The sequence below is a fragment of the Buteo buteo genome, chromosome Z (assembly GCF_964188355.1).
Source record: "Buteo buteo chromosome Z, bButBut1.hap1.1, whole genome shotgun sequence".
NCBI classification, from domain to species: Eukaryota; Metazoa; Chordata; class Aves; order Accipitriformes; family Accipitridae; genus Buteo; species Buteo buteo.
In genome coordinates, this window is record NC_134204.1 from 20,249,539 (window position 1) to 20,268,874 (window position 19,336).

General features: G+C 39.9%; 1 protein-coding gene across 6 annotated transcripts in view; it reads right to left on the reverse strand.

Annotated features, from left to right (window-relative positions):
* ANKRD55 (ankyrin repeat domain 55) overlaps positions 1-19,336 on the reverse strand; it is a 48,928-nt gene that overhangs the window by 22,990 nt on the left and 6,602 nt on the right. For 3 of the 6 annotated variants that reach the window (XM_075021577.1, XM_075021576.1, XM_075021580.1), the window contains exons 2-6: positions 18,800-18,922; positions 16,815-16,945; positions 14,609-14,718; positions 11,110-11,170; positions 7,410-7,538 (exon numbers count right to left, since the gene is read on the reverse strand). In XM_075021577.1, the coding sequence (XP_074877678.1) occupies positions 7,410-7,538; positions 11,110-11,170; positions 14,609-14,718; positions 16,815-16,945; positions 18,800-18,922 (554 nt within the window). Of the gene's footprint in view, positions 1-7,409; positions 7,539-11,109; positions 11,171-14,608; positions 14,719-15,440; positions 16,946-18,415; positions 18,534-18,799; positions 18,942-19,336 lie in introns of all 6 variants that reach the window. The other 3 variants (XM_075021578.1, XM_075021579.1, XM_075021581.1) reach the window with 3 other exon arrangements.

Genomic DNA, 19,336 nt, shown 5'->3' on the forward strand with positions numbered 1-19,336 from the left:
CTTATTTAAGTTGCACACAAAATTCTCCTAAAATGCTTACACTGCCCTTATTCTTAGATTGATAGCTTTGAGCTGAGGTCACCAAAAATGTAGTCTTCCTGTGGTAAATTTACCATGAACCACAGTACTATTGTTAGACCAGGATGTTCAGTGGTAAATTTACCATAGGAAATTACATGGTTTTGTAACCTTACTGTATGTATCCCTAAATTTCATTTTCCCTTTTTGTATTCAATTTTTTTTCAGCAATGTTCTCAGAGATTATTAGTTATTTCTGCTATGTGTTTCAATATAATTCTGCTTGGGTCCCCCCACAGTTTTCTTTATGCTTTTGTCCCATCTCACACCTCTATCTGCTTGCATCCATTATTCATTAACCTCAGTGAACTTTTCTTTCTTTGACCACTCATCTAAATTAAACTTACTTCATGATGAAGAAATGTCCTCAAGCCTCGATCCAGGAGCCCTTGCAAGGCGAACTCTCATTGTGCTTTATACAAGTTTTTTGTCTGAGATTTGTGTCATGTCTAGACAGTGGCAAACAACAAATTCATTAACGGGGTTGTTAGCTCTCACTTTCAGTTTATTACAACTCCATTTTCTTTAGGTTGGCTAATAAAAAGCCAACCTTCTGATTAGTTGTGTCTTTCAGTGCTTTCAAAATAAGAAAATAATTCTTCAGGAAGTATCCATCGAATCATGTACCATGAGGAGAATCCCGCAAGTTTGGGACACTTTTCTGGTTTTGACACTTTTTTTACCTATGTCTACTCAGTTTATCCTTACTGTTACTACAGCCATTGTTCTTGTACTTCAGCCCTTTCTATGTCTGACTGATATGCAGAATGATAATTTTACTTCGAAGTTTATTGTCAGTTAAGTAATATTCTACCATAACATTGTATTTTATTCTGCCAGGTCTTCAGTCACACATGCTACAATGTTTTCCTTGTTTGCTGCACAAAATAGAGGGTTAATTTTTTCCCCTCCTCAGAATACTCTAGTGAACTAGATATTTCAATGTCAGAGAAGAATCATGTGAAGGGAGTCTGCTAAGCTGGCTTGTGTCTACCAGTAATGTAGATGTAGGAGGTGGAGAGGGACTTAACTGTTTTCAGGAAACCCTGACAAAGTATTTTTCTTCCAAGTGAATGCCTCTGGAGATTATGTGGTTGGGTTGTATTAGTTCTCCTATATTTTCTGTCTCTTTGTATTAGTGTGCAGTATAAAGCCTTCCTATATCTATGACCAGCTTTGCTGGATGGAAATTCCCTACTAGCAGCTCTTGGTGTTGCTTCTCATCGTTAGAGTTGCACTTCAGGGCTGTCTGTGTTTCCTCTTCCTCTACATTCCCTCCTCTTTCAATTCCCCACCTGTAAATCCAAAGCTTTGGCCTTCTCTTTCATGTCCTTCTGCTCTGACCCTGAATGGCTTGACATTTTAACCATTATTTCACTCCTTTCTGAAGCAACAAGCGAATACTATTCCCATTGCAGCACTCTGGAAGGTGATTTTTACTTTTATAAAGGAGCACCATAAATTACTATAGATTAAATAAAATCTGCATCAGTACTTCTGGCTTCCTCATGGAAACCATCTTTGTGTATCATTGGGTGCTGTTTGGATTTTACGTTACAGAATGCTGGCTGGTCTCCCAACCCTTTTATCTTTCCTCTTATCCTTCATAAACAGACACACATAGCATATTGTAATATGAAATTGACTGTAACACCAACAGGGCCATTGGAAAAAAAAAAGCAAAGATCTTTTTCTCGTTTGCACACACAGGAGCCTTCTCCCATTGTTAAGGACTTCCAGCATCCCCCCTCTGTATCCCAGATGAGGGAAGGCTGAGGAATGGAAGCACATTCACTCTACCTCCACTGCTGCCATGCTCTGGCTGCCAGATCGCTGTGTTGGCAGTGGGGAACCAGTGCAAAAATTCAGAGCACCCTGTGGTTTCTCTGCCCTCAGGGGCAGAGACAACTGGGCCCTGTGCTGAGGAAAGGAACAATCCCTCTTCAGCTTTCCTCCTGCCAGGGAAACTTTGCCAGAAGTTGCCTGGATGCAGCCCAGGCACTTCACAGGGTGTGTTTCTGATGGCAAACCAATATAAATTAACAACAACTCTACTGAGGCTGCTGTAGTTACATTGGTGAGATGTAGCCATCTCAGAGAGAAGCTCATTTGTCTCCTAACCTAGAGAAGCCTCAGACACGCACTGACACAGTGTCTCTTGCAGACTCAGAGCTACCCAGCTTGGCTTGACTTTGTGGTGCTCTTGGAAAGAGAACATGTTGTTGTTGTACAGGATACTTTGTCCTGTGGTCCTTAGAGCACTGCTGCCTCTGATACAACTAGGGGACACAGTGTTTTTAAAATATTTAGCCTCTCAGCAGCCTTAGTGGGTGTTGGAAAAAGCTACCAAATGACAAAGGCAGTCATGGAGGCATACCTCTACGGCTATCGTATGTCCCTGTGTGTCTTACCCTCTCTTTGCTCAAAAAACTGCATGAAATGCTGGCCAAGTCTCTCTGAGAATTTATTTTTGCTTGGAGTCTGCTATAATAAGTGTGTATGATTTACTGTGTAAATGACTATGGCTATGACTAAAATGACTTGGCAGCTTTCCCCTGCTAGTACATTGTTGTGAGGACTGATTTCTCTGGATGAGCTGTTTATGTGCTTTGAAAAAGAGGTCATCTTTTATTCCACAGTAGAATAAGGATTTATTCCTTACTACTACCAGACGAATGGAAACATTTGTCTTCCAGTCAGGCATAGGAGATCAGGACATTTATAGATATGCAAAAAGTGTGCTGCATGTACATTACTCATGTTCTGGCATCCACTTGAGGAGTTACACATAGGCTGTGTGCTGGGAAGAGGTCTGGCAATTATCCTGTACTTACCTACAGGTTTTGCCTGAGACAAATTCCTGCTAAGCTTAGTGGGAGTTCTGCAATTGATTTTCTTGGAAATTTGATTGGTGTGAGTAATTACATTGTCAACAGTATATTCATACTTGAAGGACTTACTGGTTAACAGTCAATTATTTCAGGTAAAGGTAGTTTTTTCTGATGATCTGCTTGTACTGATGAGTTTGTATATCAACACTGCTGTACGGTGTACAAGTCACAAAAGGGGCTTTGGCTTATGAACTGACATAAATGAAAGCGGAGAAATAGGTTATATCTATATAAAAAAACTAAGTAGCACTAGGGAACATCCCTGAGCATCGGAACTCAGTTGTCTGTACTGTAAAATTTTTAAAATCCTGTGCCATAAAATTTTTAAAATCCTCCCTGGCATAGTTTTGGCTTGGGTCAGTTAACACTTTCCGTACCAGTTCCTGGACATAGTTCAGGAGCTAGCATGGGCCACAGACCATTCTCAATAAATGGTCTGCATACAATCATCCTGTTTTAGAGAATAAGAGAATTTAGCGGTAGGGGCACAGGCTGTCCTGTGATAGTTGGCCTTGGTGCCAGTGCCAAGACTCAAGCACATTCAATTTGCTATTGCAAACATTGTCACAAATGTTTAGGGCACTTTTTGGAAAAAACTTCTGATGGTATTGGAGGAAGTTTATTTCTTACTCAAAACTATTTGCAAACTTTCTTCCTCCTTGTTTTGCAACTTGGTGGCTCACTCTTTAAAGCCCTGCTGCTATGCAACATTCCAGCCTCCATGAGCAATAGCTGTACCTTTGCTGGAATAAGAATATTTACACAGGAAAGGGATTTCTTAAGGCTATGCTTTACAAATGCAGATTGAATCTGTTTTTCATTTGTTTGCTAACAGTCAAAATTGTCTTTAAAGCTTAGTGACATAAAAAAAGAAATCACTACTCTCTCTTTCTAGCTATCTCTAGAAAACTGCATGAAACAAGGAACAAACAAGTACAATTCTGCATGAAACCAATCAGACCGTGAACCATGTCTGACAAATACACCTCTTCTGGCCTAATCCAACAGCAAAAGTGTCTGCCATGGAGAAACACCCGCTAAGTTTTAAGAAGTCTTTGGAAGTCTCTCTGAAATTTTCCACCACAGGCAGCCCACAGAAAAAAAATGGGGTGCTGGGCAGAGAGAAGGAGTGCAGTGATCCCTGGGGAGACACCCTGGCCCTGAGCCACCGCTGCCTTCCCTGGCCCTTTCCTCTGCACTGGCTGGGTGGCCATCTGTGTCCTCAAGATGCCCTGCAGCAACAGAGAGATTTGTTCCTACAAATCCTGAAATTTAAGTGTGCTCTCACCTTCCAAGTAATTACAGAGAGGCTGCCATGCTTGCTCAGCCAAACACAAATGAATAATTGCCTATGCTTTGCTTTTACAATGTGTTTAAGAAATACAGGTATTTCACTCTGCTCTCAGGAAACAGGGGAATGAAATAATTGCATTGTTGCTATGGAGCAAATATGCAGGCTTGTAATTTTTTAAAACTTTGCACTCTGAATCAACCTATAAAAAAACCATAAGTGCAGCACCACATGGCAGAATATTATTTTTAATGGCTTCTTTTTTGTTGCCTTCTTTTTATTCCTGGAGGTTGCATTTCTTCACTTTAGAAAGAAATCTTTGTTTGATTGTTTGTTTACTCTTTAAATGAAAGCTGATATTTTTACATAATCATATGACTTTGGCAGCCAGCATTTTGAGAAAGAGACAAAGAAACTTCTGGTAAAAATCATGACAACTGGCAAGGCAATCCAGGAAGACTCCGAATCTTCCCAGGCTATTTCCGAAGTGCTACTAATACTATTATGATAAGGTAGTATGCAGTATGATAGTGTATACTGTATAGTATATACTATATTTTACTAGGATTTCAATGACATTATTATCTAGAATTGTTAGAACAGCTTTACACTTTGTTCCAGTATCAGTTAATAGTTTTTTGTTACAAAGGTGTGTTTCATTTTCATTACAGCAATTATTGCTGGCTGCAATGAATAGAGAGAAATACCTCCTGGGGCACTTCTAACATAGCCCTATCTGCACCAGCTCTTAAAACTATTGCGTGTGTGAAAAAATTGACATGAGATATTCTCACTTCAAACAAGAATGATCTGTGTTTTTGACACCGATGTAACGCATTTGCACTGAAGGTGTGAACTTGAGCAGCAGGAGGTTTGAGCAGACCTTGGTGTGGGCAAAGTCTGTTTAGTTACACAGCTGGAACTCCACAGCCACCGTTTGTCTGATAGGAGACCATGCAGTCATTGAAACAGCCAGCGTGGAACAATTATTTCATATGAAACATGTCTGAGAATTTGGTTTCAAATGGCAGGCAATGGTTTTTATGTGGTCCCAGTCTGTGTTTCACCCCAGCATGCACAAACTGCCTCTTTCCTGCAACTTCTGAAACAAGTTTCTGTGCAGTGCCTGGTCTTCCCCTTGCTGCATTTTTAAAAAATGAAATTAAACACAGGGCCCTATTCAGCTGAAAACAACCCCTGCAACTGGTACTGCCTGAGCTCTGTGAGTCTCTTGTTCCCTGAAGATATTAATACAATTCTTAAAGGAAAAATATCACCTTTCCAGCAGCCACAGAGGAGGCTATTAGAAGTAACAATAATCCCACACAGCAGAGCTGTTGTTCTGCTCTCTGTCATAGCAGAGAAAGTCATGCCTGTCCATGGTATCTGTTTCTCCTGGGCCTAACAGGGCATCAGAGGCCACTGGCTGAAAGTATTTTTTCTTGTCCAAGCTTGAATAAGAGAAATATTAACAGATCTATTCCATGGTGTGGTATTTCAACTACACCTTCTGGACCTAGAATATGGAGAAGTATGTGGATGGAAGAAGCCATTTGTAAGGCTTCATAGCAGGAATCTCTCAAAATGAAAAAAGGGTGTTCATCCTGCACGTTTCCTCTGTTTTCTGGGAGCAGCTTAAAGGGAGAAAAAAGAGGGATTTGTGATTTGCCTCCACCTGAGGGCAAGTGGGTTTTGTGCAGTTTTAATTTCTCCCTTTCTCAAGAGTTATTCTGCATGTTTGTTAGAGAAAGGAGGAGGTGGGTGTTAACGGAGAATTAAATAATAAAATTTACAAAATACAGAACCAGGGAAAGATTAAGGTATGAGGGGAACTGAGGGTCCTGATATGAAGGGGACTCCCTTTTGTCTTTCTGTTTGGGAGACAGCTTGTTCCCAGAGATACGATCCAGACCACTGCCTAGCCTGCAGGAGCTTCCATCAGTTTCAGATATTTCCCACTGGAAGCAGCCTGCATTGGAGTAAGCCTGGTGAAAATGCACAACAGATTTTTGAGTAGATACCTTTACTCTTCTAAGGCAAAATAGCAAGGGATGCAGCTCAATTTCTGTCTGATTAGGATTAAAGAAGAACAAAACTAGTGTTGAAATAATACCAGTTGCAGAGGCGAAAATATACCTCTACTTCAGAAAAATAAAAGTTGAGCCTATTGTACATGAACCATCTGTGGGAGGTTGTGGTTGAAGGAAACAGATTATTGGTTCTCAATGTCCTTACTCATTTACAAATATAGTATGTGGCACTTCAGAGCTTTTGAATTTCTTTGTTGACACATTTTTTAAGATGACTGAACTTAGACCAAAAGGTGAGGATGCAAATATTTAGTCATTGTAGGAAAATGTTACTGGATTTTTGTGCAAGTTCTATTTCTGCTTATCTGGTATGCAGGTGTTTTGAACATTGATACCGGAACTTGCTATGGCAAGTGAGCAAGTAAAAACATATTTATATAATTTCATCTGGGAAGTTTTCTGCAGTAGAGTTTCGGCATAACTTAGTAAATTATGCTATATGTTAGACTACTAACTACCAGTTGCATAATACACTGTTTAATGCCACATTAAACCCATGTGTTTTAATTCTCTAATGGTGGCCTGAGTAATTTTTAGTGATTTGACACTTTTTTTTTGCATAGGAGATAGGCACATACAGCTCAACAGGAAATGTGTTTGGCTCCTCATCTTCCTTATTCTCCAGAGAAGGAGGGCCTCAACTCTTCAGCTAATTATTCCAGAACCATAGTTGTTTAAATATGTTTTATCTTATGTTTACATTATTTTATTCCCAAAGTCTTTTGGCAAGACTAAGCTGCTGATTTCTGCAACCCTGATTTAGTGAAAAAATTTAAGCATGAGTTGAACATGAAGCACACACATAGTCCCAGTGAGATAAATGATAACCTTGTTTAGGGCAACAGTGCTGAGCCTGTGTTAAGTATGCCGCCTTCTCCAAACAAGATGTCAGATCCTTGATCCATGCCCACTAGCAAAATGCTGGGGCTGTTAGTGGGCATTCCTAGCATCCATTTTCCTCTCTTCACAGCCAAAATAATTGCTTTTGGAGTATTTAGGACACTACAACAGCTAGCTCAGCTCAAACAACTGCCTGGTGAAACAGTGGCTGTGGCTCACCTGTACTGCCCAGTGCAGAGCTGTTTTGAAGTCTTTGTCCACCAGAGTCGGGTCTGCTCCCTTGTGCAGCAGAGTCTGGGTGTGCTGGGGCCTGTTGTGGAAAGCAGCCCAGTGGAGCGAAGTCATTCCCTGAAATCCACAAACCCGGAGAGCAAATAATCATCACTCACAGGAGCACCTTTCAAGCCTCTCTAGGTAAGCTAGGAAGTTCTGAAACCGTTTGGAACTGACGGACTCTTCCCTCTCCCTCTAGTTTTGGAATAATTAGTAACAGCTTCTGAATCAGTGGAGTCATAAAGGGGAATCAAGCAATTAGCTTTTTGGAGTTATTACAGAAAATGGATACAAATGCAAATGCTTCTTTGGCATGTGACTACAGCCTGTTACAAATAATGCATGGTCAGGACCACACCAGCTGGGGGATGGTTCCTCACTGCTCAGTTTGGATCCTGTGGGAAAAGCCTGTTTTGGACTGGTGCTTTGACATGACACAGTGTGATGTTTATTTTAGGTCTTATCTTTGATCCAAAATAAATATTATAAGCTAGTATTCTAGCTGGCCCTAATCAGCAAGCAAAGGAACTGGCCCAGTGATGTCAACAAAAAAGTCATAATATAAACATCTTATATTTACTGTTTAGGGAGAAAAGAAAGCAAATGGTAAGCTATTGACCTGCATTTTCATTCCATCTTAGCTGTGTTCAGTCAGTCTTGGTAGATCAGAGAATTCATGGCCTGTATTTGCACCTTCATCAGCATTGTCATACACACTTATATTTTACTCTACATCCATAACATTAGAGATTTTCTGTATGAAGTTACTCATTCAATGTGTTTCTTAAAAATTGGTAGTGGTGTTCAGATGGGGTAATATTTTACTTTAGGCAGGCGTTGTTTATTGTCTCTTATCAGGGAAAATGCATTTCAAGGGTCTTGCCTGGTTTCCAAAATGATAAAAAGCAAAAAAAATAGAGTGGAAAAGAAGTTAAAACTTACACAGAACCACATAAAGCCAATTGGCAACAACTCAGGTGAAGCCTGAGCTATAAAACATTGATGAGGACAGCTATCAGTGCCTTAATAGTGGAAGTTGTTAGCAGTGATTTTCTAGCTGAAAGCTTGAATGCTCTAACAATTTCTCTCACTCATCAGGTATCTTTTAAGGCTTTTCAAGTCCCCATATAGCTTAAGTGTAGAAGATGACAAAATACAGCAGTTGAACAAGAGCAGTTTTGTTTTTAGTTAGGGTTTGCAAAGCTTAATCATGGGGGTTTTGGTTTTGTAAAACCAAAAATGAGGGTAAAATCCTACCCTAACTGAAATTAATGGGAGCTCTGCTATTGACGTCACTGGACCAAGGTTTTGACACAAGGGACTTAGCACTGTTGATGGACACTCAGTATCTCTGAGTGCTGTGAAGTGAGGCTTCAGTGAAGTGATTTGCAGCTGGGAAATGGGTCCTCACCCCTAGTTCTGGAGAGACGGAAAAATCTCTGAAGGAGGAGAAGCTACAGTGTACCAGGCCAGTTTTCTGTCATCCACTCTCAGTCTGTTGATATGGACAAAAAATCCTTGAAAAATCAACTTTCTCTCTGTTTCTACTGTAGCAACCAGCAGAGTCAGGTGTAACATAAGAGTGTGAGAACTGTGGGTAGGGATCAAAGACCTCTCGAGTACAAGGACACAGCTCAGAGAGATGGTAGCAGATGCTTAGGGAGAAAATTTAAGAAACGAGGCTTGATATACAGTAACCTAACATTTCATAATCAGTCTAAAGACTTCCTATGACATCCAGACCTCCACAGGGTAATGATGCATTTTCTGAAAATGTAATTATCTTTATTTTCTTTAAAACTGCTGCCTGATAATTTCTGTAGGTGTCCCATTATTTTAGATGTAAAAACCAGTTAACAGAATTCTCTTTTCATCTTCTCCATGCAATTTATGATGCCATGGACTTGTCTTACATCATCCCTCTGACACAGTTGCCAAGCTGAAAGTCCTATTGTAGTTAGTTTGTTCTAGTTGCTAGCCTGCCCATGAAAGGAAGCTACTCTGTAACTATTACCATCTTTGTAGTCCTTTTCTGTTCCTTTTCTTGTATATCCTTTTTCAGATTACTCTTGCAGCCGACATGATGCGGATGTATCAAGGATTAAGACAGAGCATAATACTGCTTCCTGTTTTGTTCTCTATTTCTTTTCTAATAATTTGTACATTCCACGTGCCCTTTCGGAGCACCGAGCTGAGCAAAGAGCATTGAGCTGGTTGCGGTGCCAGCTCACACGTGTGGGCCTGCTGCAGCAGGCAATGGCTGTCTAGCCTGCATCCATCTGATTTATGCATGGTGATACCAGCCTTGAGTGGCATCTGTAGGTAGACTACTGTTTCTGAGAGGAAGCATGAGTGTGGTATCAGAACTGTCAAAGCTGAAGATCCAGCAGAATATAATATTAAAGGTGATACAGCCAAACCATTGTGCATTTATAAAAAATAAAGAGTAATAGGGGACATAAAAGGAGAAAAAAACCACCAAGAAATGGCTGTGGGAAATAGAACGTGACATTTGTTTTGCCCAGATTTGAGGCTTTTTCAGGGAATGTTTCTTCACATTGTCATCTCACAGGCTTCATAAGTAAACCCACAGAAAGCCACAGTTGTGGAAACTATGAAACCTCCAGATGTATTTCTTACTGTTTACGCGTTCATGCATTCATTGGGTTGTTTTTCTCAAGTGTAAGATGGGAAAACTGAAGTGGTTTACTTATGCCAAGGGAACAGCTCTATTAGCTGCAATCATTTGTAAGGATCCGCGTTTTTCAGAAGACATGAATATTCAGGACTTAGTACTGACACTTGAACAAATATATTCTCAGTGCCAGATGACAGCGAGCTGGACTAAAATTCCAGATTGCAAGTAGCAATGCATTACAGCAAAACATTATGGCTTGAAATTATGATCCACGGTTACATGCAATTCATTAGCAACATAATTCTACACCAAGACAAAGCATATGTCTGGTTTAGTTTGTTGTGAGCAGGGTCTGCAAACTATCCAGTGGATAGGGAATGTTCATGGGAAGAGGGAAAACTAACAACCCTGTGGTGATTCTGGCACCGTGGAGAAGAGATGCATCCTTGAACAATTATTAGAGTGAAGAGAAACATATCAAAAGACATCCAGAGTCTCTCTTGTGTCAGGCTTCTCTATTTGGAGAAGAACACATCTGGGAAGTTAACACTCTCATGTGTACACTATACAGGGCATAATTCTTTAAGAATCAGAGGATAGCATAAATTTTTGTAGCTCCATGGCTGTTCTGCGTAATACCAGCTTTCTGATATTTTTCCTGGGAACTGTACTTTAATAATGGGATGACTGGTAAATGTGAGGATTTAGTCCAATGTCTAACTTCAGAAGAATCAAAAGCAATTAATGTCTTGGCAAGTGAGTGTAGAGACTGATTCAAGGTACCTTATAGCTGGCAATTTATGGAAAAGGTTTATTAGCCTGAAGATGCATCACGTATACTAGGAAAAAGAGGTAATGCTTTACAGCATTCAGCAAAAGCATTATAGAAATATTTTACTAGTGCATAGTCTCATGACAAAATTGATAGTACAGTGGACTCTTTCTGAACAGCATAACTTGTATGCCCCCAGAGCCTGGGACTTTGACTTGTAGCACAAGCTCACTCACCTCATTGTCCTGATGATTAATTTCACTAAGATTTGACTGCTGCAGAAGCACGTTCAGAAGCCTGCGGAAGCAATGATATAATCAGTGTGCTGTACTCCTGACTAAACCTGAAAAATTGACATTTTTTGAGAAACAAAACATGCAATTTCAAGAAAAATCAGTATTAGTGATGGGCACAGGTCAGAATCTTAGGTCTAAACTTTGTCATACTAGAAAAACAAATAGGACTTTATCACTTACTGTAACAACAGAAGTTTAGTGCTGGGAATTAAAAGTAAATCCACTAGGAAGAATTCTTGTGCTGATTGCTAGGCTAGAATCAGAGTGTGTAATACTATATGTGTGTGCAGTTTTTGGTAGCTTAGTGATTCGTTGTCATCCTATTTTATAAAGTTTTAAACAAACAGAAATGCAAACGACCAGTTTCTAAAAGGATTTTTCACTCTCCTTAACTCTTGGATTAATGTGATGTTGTGTACTTATTTGCGTGTGTGTGTATGCATGCATACTACATATTTATACACACACAAACCGACAGTATTGTACAAGGCCTTACAGTGGGTCTGCGGGGATAGGGCCATTGCTATCTTATAAAATATAGTCATGCATTGGTTCACATTTTATAGAATATCACGCTACAAACACTCCCCTCTGGTGGAGGGAACAGTTACAGTAAAATAGTTACATGAAATATTATTCAAGTGCAATAATATTTTTAACACTGCATGGATTTTTCTTTTCTTTTCCTTCTGGTATCCTATGAAGATGTTCTGAAATCATTATAGGTTTGGCAAAGATCGTTGCATTTTTTAGTAGGATGCTAAGTTTTTGGATCATGTACGTGGATGGATCATGGAAATGAAAAGGACCACCCTGTCACAGGCTGTAATAAAGCCAAATAGTACAGATCCTAACGTGGATGTACAGTTCTTATGATTCTAGCAAAAGGAAAGATATATACTTAGTGTATCTCTAGATAAGGTCATAATGCAAATTTGCAGCTCACCTGAAGGTGTGAATTTGCTAGAAACCTTCAAAATATGGACATTTTAAAGACATGCTGTTTTGCAAGGAAATTAAAAGATGCTGAAGTGTCAAGGAGGGAACTCTGATAAATGTACAAATAATGCAGAAATAAATGTATACAACCACGCACTGATTCCCATGCATAGGAGACTGAAAGAAAATCTGCTGCTTTTCATCAGCACAATCTTCAACAACTTTCAGTATGTTTTCTGGATTGAACTAACTATGCTCAGGTGTGTGGATCACATGAATTTGAGAATGTTGCATGACAATCCCTGTCGTCCCCCCCCCCCACCCCCCCCAATAAACAACTAGATAATGTAAAGTATTCAAAAGAAAAACATTTACAGTTGCTTACGGATGATTCAGGCAATTCTGCAGGTGAAAAGCCCATCTGTTGGTAATGCCATCTTCAGATGCCAGAAGTCCAAATTTAATTTTTTTCTAACTAGAATATCCCTAAAGGGTGAAGACTGGGCAGATCCCAGTGCTTTGCTGAGACTTCAAATTAATTTGTAAATGGATACAAATACTTGTAGAAAAGGGTGTTACACCTCCTTTTCTGAATCACACAACCAATGGCATAATGGAGTCATACTATAGGAACTCTGAAAAGGATGACATTTTAGGATTGCTGTGATTAGTTTAGTAAAAATTTGTAAAAGGCAAGACATTTTGTGGTCATTTGGCATAAGGACTCAGAATCTCAGAAATTCAGTATCTGAAAACAGGTCTGGGTAAAAATGGACTAGTGAGCAGAAAGAAAATGAGATAACCATAATATGCTTGTAAAACCTATTTATCACATAGCTTTGTAGCCTGATACATGGTTCTGTAGTTTAACCCCAGATATAATGTAGTTTAACCCCATATATAATCAATGAAACCAATGTATGTGAAGGAAATCTCATTCTTTGAGTGTAAAACCTCTATTAACAACAAACTTTGGCTCACTTACTTACATCCTTAGACAATTATGGCAACATAAGTTCTATCACTCAAATATGTAGATATTCAGCCATGCAGCTGAGATTTCTCTGATATCTGCTCTTAAAGGCATAGATCAGAAAGTCCATGGATTCTCTTTCCACCTTTCCTCTTAGGCTCTGCAGGATGTGCTGAAGCACATAAATCAATTATCAAACCAATACATAAATTGGCTGATCACTATCTCTGTCTTTCTGTGTGGTCCATGTGCTGCCTCCAGCTCATGGGGTTGTAGCAGCAGGCTGCCAGCTTTCAAACTTGGCTGAAAAAGCATTTCATGGCTGACCACTGCATAAACCCTTTTGGCAACAGCATGGGATTCAAGAGTGACAATGACAGTGATGGAAAAGCCTCCTCCTCACTGCTCCAGGCATGTCTTCTGGGCACGAGGCAAACCCAGTGAGAAGACAGAGGAAAAGGAATTGAGCAACTGGTAAACTCCTGTGCAGAGCAAAGGTCTGCCCGTATCCATGGAGAATGTGAAAAATGTTCAGGGAACCCTGTGTGCTGCTGGTAAAGTAGATTACTGTTCCCTTTCAAGTAGCAGCATGTGCAGCATTGTACAAACATTGTCTTCTTTCTGTGGAGGCTTTGTTTAATGATAGTGACCCGTACTCCTGCAGAAACCTCAAACTATTCTCTCCAAGTGATGCATGAAAAGCAATGATAACGTGGAAAATGAATAAAGCTGTTTGTTAAAAAAGGCTGGAGAGCAAGATCAGCAGAAACACACAGAGGTCTGGGCTGGTCTGATATGGTGACAGCAGCAACACCATAGACTCAGTGATTAAGTTACACGAACATTTTGCATGTACTGAATGTTTTACCCGTCTCTAATGTCTTCCTATCCCCCCTCCATGCATGATTTACTTAGGAGAGTTTTCTGAGTGAATTTATTCAGATGTACAAATCAAAATTTCTTAAACCTTCCTATTATCACAGGCTAGAATGAGACAAATAGGATCTTTTTAAGACTTCTTGTGAAGACGCTTTGTAGTTGTTACTCCACCTTCAGTAAAAGTAGTTAAAAATGAGCCAGTCCACCAAACCTCAGCTTCCCCTTTACAGCAGGGGCTCTCAGAGAGGTTGTCGTGTGGAAAACTTTTCTCACATTTGCCCTGCTACTTGGAGAAGTCCAGAGAAGGAGCTTCTTGTAATATTTCTTGTGGGGAGGTGGCAAAAAGGTAATTTGTCAGGGGAAACCCAGAGCTTCAACCTCTATTATACAGTTTTTTTCCCTCCTGCTGTTGTGATCTTAAATTAGGCTCCTTACCTTACTTGGCCATGTACCTCTGTTACACAAGCGTACAATGCTTTTCCTCCTCTCCACCCCCTTTATGATAACCACTAAACAAAGCAGCACGTCGTAAGTGTAACCGTCACAGCTAACCTTCCTGACTCAGACTCCCCTTTGGGCTGGGTAGCCTGTGTTAGTGACTACCTGTTCAAATTCAACCAGCAAATGCCGTTGGAGCCTGGGACATACCTCACGTCAGGCTCTGCGGTAGCAGCATGTAGTGGCAACCTCCCATTTTTGTCAGGTATGTTTTGCTTAGCACCATTTCTGAGCAGGCTGACACAGCCTTCCAGCCACCCCTAAAAAAGAAATTAGAGCATGTCAAAGAGGGAAACAAAATGCATCGGGCCAGATCTTTGCTTTGTGGTTCTGGCATCTGTGTGTGACTGTAGCTGTTTCTGCCAGCAGAGGAACTGATCTTTGTTTCTCCAGTGGAGGTCTCTCAGCACTGAGAGCGGTTCCCCTTTGGAGTCTGAGTCTCAGACTAGCTTGGTCATTCATTTCTGTGGTAAGGTGTTCTCTTTACACAGCATTTTGGTTTTTCTGCAGCTGTGGCAAGTACCTACTGAGTAAACAGTGATAAAAAACCTGCTAATTCCTGTATCACTAGCAAATGCTACACATATTCCTGCATGTGGATTTAATTATGCTAGATTAAAGCAACAACATCAGCACTTAATCTCATTTCCTTTATGAGATTTTAGCAGGGATGGCAAATCAATAGTAAAAAGCCTTAGAGTGTGGTCTTACAAACATTGCTGCAGAAGTTCGAATTAGTGGCAATGTTAGACTGAAAACAGCACCAAAACACATGGGATGAATCAGTTCTTGGACTAAAACCTTCTATTGATCACCTCAACAAAAAAGCAAATAAACAATTTTGTTGTGACTGCATAATTCTTTCAGCGCACACTTAAGTCCCAGGGAAATCAACCATGTGTTTAAGTGTTTTGTTCAAACTTCCATGGGCAATTGATAAAGATCATTCCCTCCTGTGTGAGCTATGTCAGATCGGCATTACCAGCATTTATAGGGAAAAGGTGTGGAATGATGGAATCAGAACATCCATGTTGCAGGTCTCAGTGGAAGTACAAGACCACCGAATCTTGCATGCGATTGTGACTGTAGAGCTCTGTTGAATTCAGTTCTCTGGACAGACATCACAGCCAAATGCTCTCCAGACCTCCGATTATATCCATCACAGAAACAGAAATGGAAACTTCGAAGCCTGGGTGGTTTAAATCTTTTCCAGTCATTTCTTTTTTTCCAAAGAATAGTTTTTCCCCTCTGGGAAAAGAGGAAGGAAAAAAGGAGCATGACACTAATTGTGGGATTTTTTGAAAATATCTGGCAGAGGAAATGTTTATTCTCAAGTAAGTTGGACATGCTCCTTGCACTGAATGAGATTGCCTGTTTTGCTATTTTCTACACTTATTTTCTGGCTGAATATTGCATAGCTAAGCAGAAGCATTGTTTTTTTCCTGAATTTGCAGGAAGAAACTAGATGCAAGAGATGTGATTTGATTAGGCTGCCACAGTATCTGTTTAAATGAGCTGGCGGTCCTCCAGCCATAACTCATACTATGCAGCATGGGTGAATGTTCCTTCCTCCTTTCTGTGCAGCTAATAATGGAAGCCCATGGTCAACCCCTCTGCCCAACTAACTTGGTCCCCATCCTCTCTCTGAATCCTGAATTCCCTCCAGTGAGGAGCAGAAGACCAAGGAGAAGAGGACCATCGCTGTGTGCTTCAGACAGAGAGCACCACATCTCCCTTCCCAAACTTCTGAGTGGGATGTCTGCCCCTACTATCACTTGCATGTGGGTTGACTGGAGGATTGGGTTGCTTATGAACTGAGTACCTGCACTGGCAGCTGCAGCACCTTGAACTTAAGTTCTTAACCTGGCCATCCAAGGTCCAGCATAGTAAAAAAAAGCAATGCCCTGGCTCATGTGGTGTGCAGGAAAACATGCCTACTGACCACCAGAATTTGAGATAGGAATGCCCTCTCTGGAGCATAAATATCTGATGCTGACAGTGGGAGGGAAGAAGTTAATCTGTGTATTAAGAACAAGAGGGGACTTTCCAGTGCACAGAAAAAAGTGGCTTTGTTGAAACCACGCAGAGGACCCTGGACCTATTGAGATCCTCATACCATGCACTGATTTTACAACCTGAAAGAGAAAGGACACTCTGACAAGAGTCCTGATCCTTTTATAATAATCATTGCTTCCAGCTTTGCATTATAGTAAAGTTTACAATTTCACTATTGTCTAGAACTAAATGTTTTGTACTTTTTTTCTTTCTGTAGTATAAGGAGAAATCTTATTCGGTCTGCACATTTACTCCCTTCACTCCATTTATCTTTCCATCCTTCTCCCCCAAGTCTTAGTACCAGATAAGTTGCCAGAGATAAACTGGTACGTCCACAAGCATCTTGAATATTAATATTGGCTCCCATCTTCAACAGAAGCTTCACTGTATCAACCTGGCGTCCTGACACAGCATGCATCAAAGGTGTGCAACCTGGGGAAGAAAGTCAAACGTTCTTTTACAATTTTTATTTTGTCAAAGCCGTAAGATAGAGATATTTTCTTATTTGCGAATGTTAGCACTGGCAGATTAACAAATCCTTTCTCTGACTACTGTCTAACAGTTGTACTTAGCTTTTTGGAGGCAGGAAGTAACTGCTATGCCAGTTACTGACCACTGATTTTAAAAAGAGCATGACTTCATCAGCAAAAGCCTTGCCTCATTAACTCTGCTTCTGGAGGGAAAAGTGTTTTTCTGTTGACAAGCTCCTGATATGAACTGCTGGCTTTGTACACCATTTTGGAGGCTGATATTCTTCAGAGTGACTAGTATCCAGATGGTGCTTGGCTAATTTTCTCAAACCCCACCTTCGTTCTGTCTCTGTGTATTCAAAAGATTTTTGAAATCAAGCCCTGTCCTGTGCAAAGGTGTATGTGTGTGAGTTGATGCTGTATGTAGACAATAACTTATTTTAAAGGCTGGATTTGCTCTAGAATATTTTCTTTTCTGTTGTCACAAGAACTTTTTTTTAATATTCTGCAAACAATTTCTGTGCTGGAAAAAACCTGAAATCTACACTCAAACGTAATACTCAAATTTCATCGTGAAATATTATGATATCTTTTAATTGCTTCCTCTTCCATCCATTCTGTTAACTGCTGAATAACAGCAAGACACTTTCCTGCAGAATCTGACAAAGCAATTTAAAATGACTAAGCTGGGAATAAACATGAATATTAGAAACTGTAAGACTACTAGAACTTCAGACATAACTGAAGATTCATGATTCTTACTGGATTCAATGAGACTGCTGAGCAAATGCGTGCTACTCAACCTGAGGTTATGCAGACTCTGCCATATGTGCAGGATATGAGCCATATGTTTTGTCTTGCAAGACTGATCTTTAGCTACATTTGTATGTACAACCTAGTAAACAAGTTTATTCTGGAGCTGAAATACTTCCGTTTGCTGATCAGTCTATCTCCACCCACTGCCCTTCATACCTAGTCCCTCTCCCCATTAAAGGTCTGGACTGAGAGCATTTTAGCTTGATTAAGCATTTTCTCTACTGACTAACAGATGTTCTAAAGGTAACAGTTAGGATGTCTGGTTTAAAGTGCAGGAAAAATTGGTAACTTAGTGAAAACTGGTAAAGATTAGAATAGACAGTGTTCATATGGGTCCTTTAAAAGAAATTGCAATAAAATACTTTTGAATAAACAAAGTCTTCCTTGAGAGAAGCTTCCAGAGATCTGTGGCTTTAATTCACTTGGGAAATAGATGCATATAAAACCCAGCCAATGGACAGCACTTTGTAATAACATTAAATAGTAACCTGTACACAAAAAGAAAAAGGACCACAGTCTCATAAGATAAAACAGATTATTTGGATCATTACACATTGTACAACCAACCCTTTAGCAAACAATTACAAAATCCTTCAAACTGTTTCTGTACACATACTTTTTAAGTGGAAAAGACTGGAACCCTCTACTTGAGAGATGTGCAGAATGTATAGCATTTGGCTTTGATAAAAAATGTTCTTTTCCCTTCCCTGAAATGACAATTTCTCAGCATCTCCCTAAAGAAGATAAAATAGATTCATGATAAAGTACTGTCTGATTATAGCAAAACAACTTAATTGTATCCATATAAAAAACAATTACAGGGGGAAAGAAGTTTCCAAACTGAGCATTTCCAGTGGATGTTCCAAAGAATAACTCAAATTTCCCGTATTCTGCTACTAAACATAATTTGCTGAACACAAAAATCAGGATAAAAAAATGGAAAATTTAATTGCAAGCTGAAGCAACTAATCCCCTGAGAGCAAGCTCAGCCTTCATTTACCCTCGCTGTCGCAGCACTCCAGGATGGAAGGATCTTCTCGAATCACTGCTGTTAGTGTGTTCACATCGCCATTAGCGGCTGCTTGGTAAACCACAGTCAAGTCAATCTCTTCTGCTGCATCACCTGCAGGGGAGGAGTATGTCTGTGAGTAAGCAGAGAGCAAGTACAAATGATTAACAGTGAAAATAATGACACTTATTTCACTGAGTTTTTATGACTATATAACTCGAGGTGAAACAAAGTGTATCTAAACAGCACTGTGGCTTTTGTTAGTCATCTGAAACTTGTTTTTCATCATAACTTCTTCCAGAAACTGTCAGAAACTGTCAGAAACTGTCAGACAAACACTGAGAGGACGTAAGAAAACTTATGGAAAGTTTCCACCTTTTATAAGAAATCATACTAACATTAATATAACATGACTTGAGAAAGTGAAGTAATAACTGAACTAGCTCATAATATTGCTGGCTACACTTTTGTGAGATAGGATAAAATCAGGACACAGGTGTTTTCAGTTCAGGTGTTATCCTTGCACTG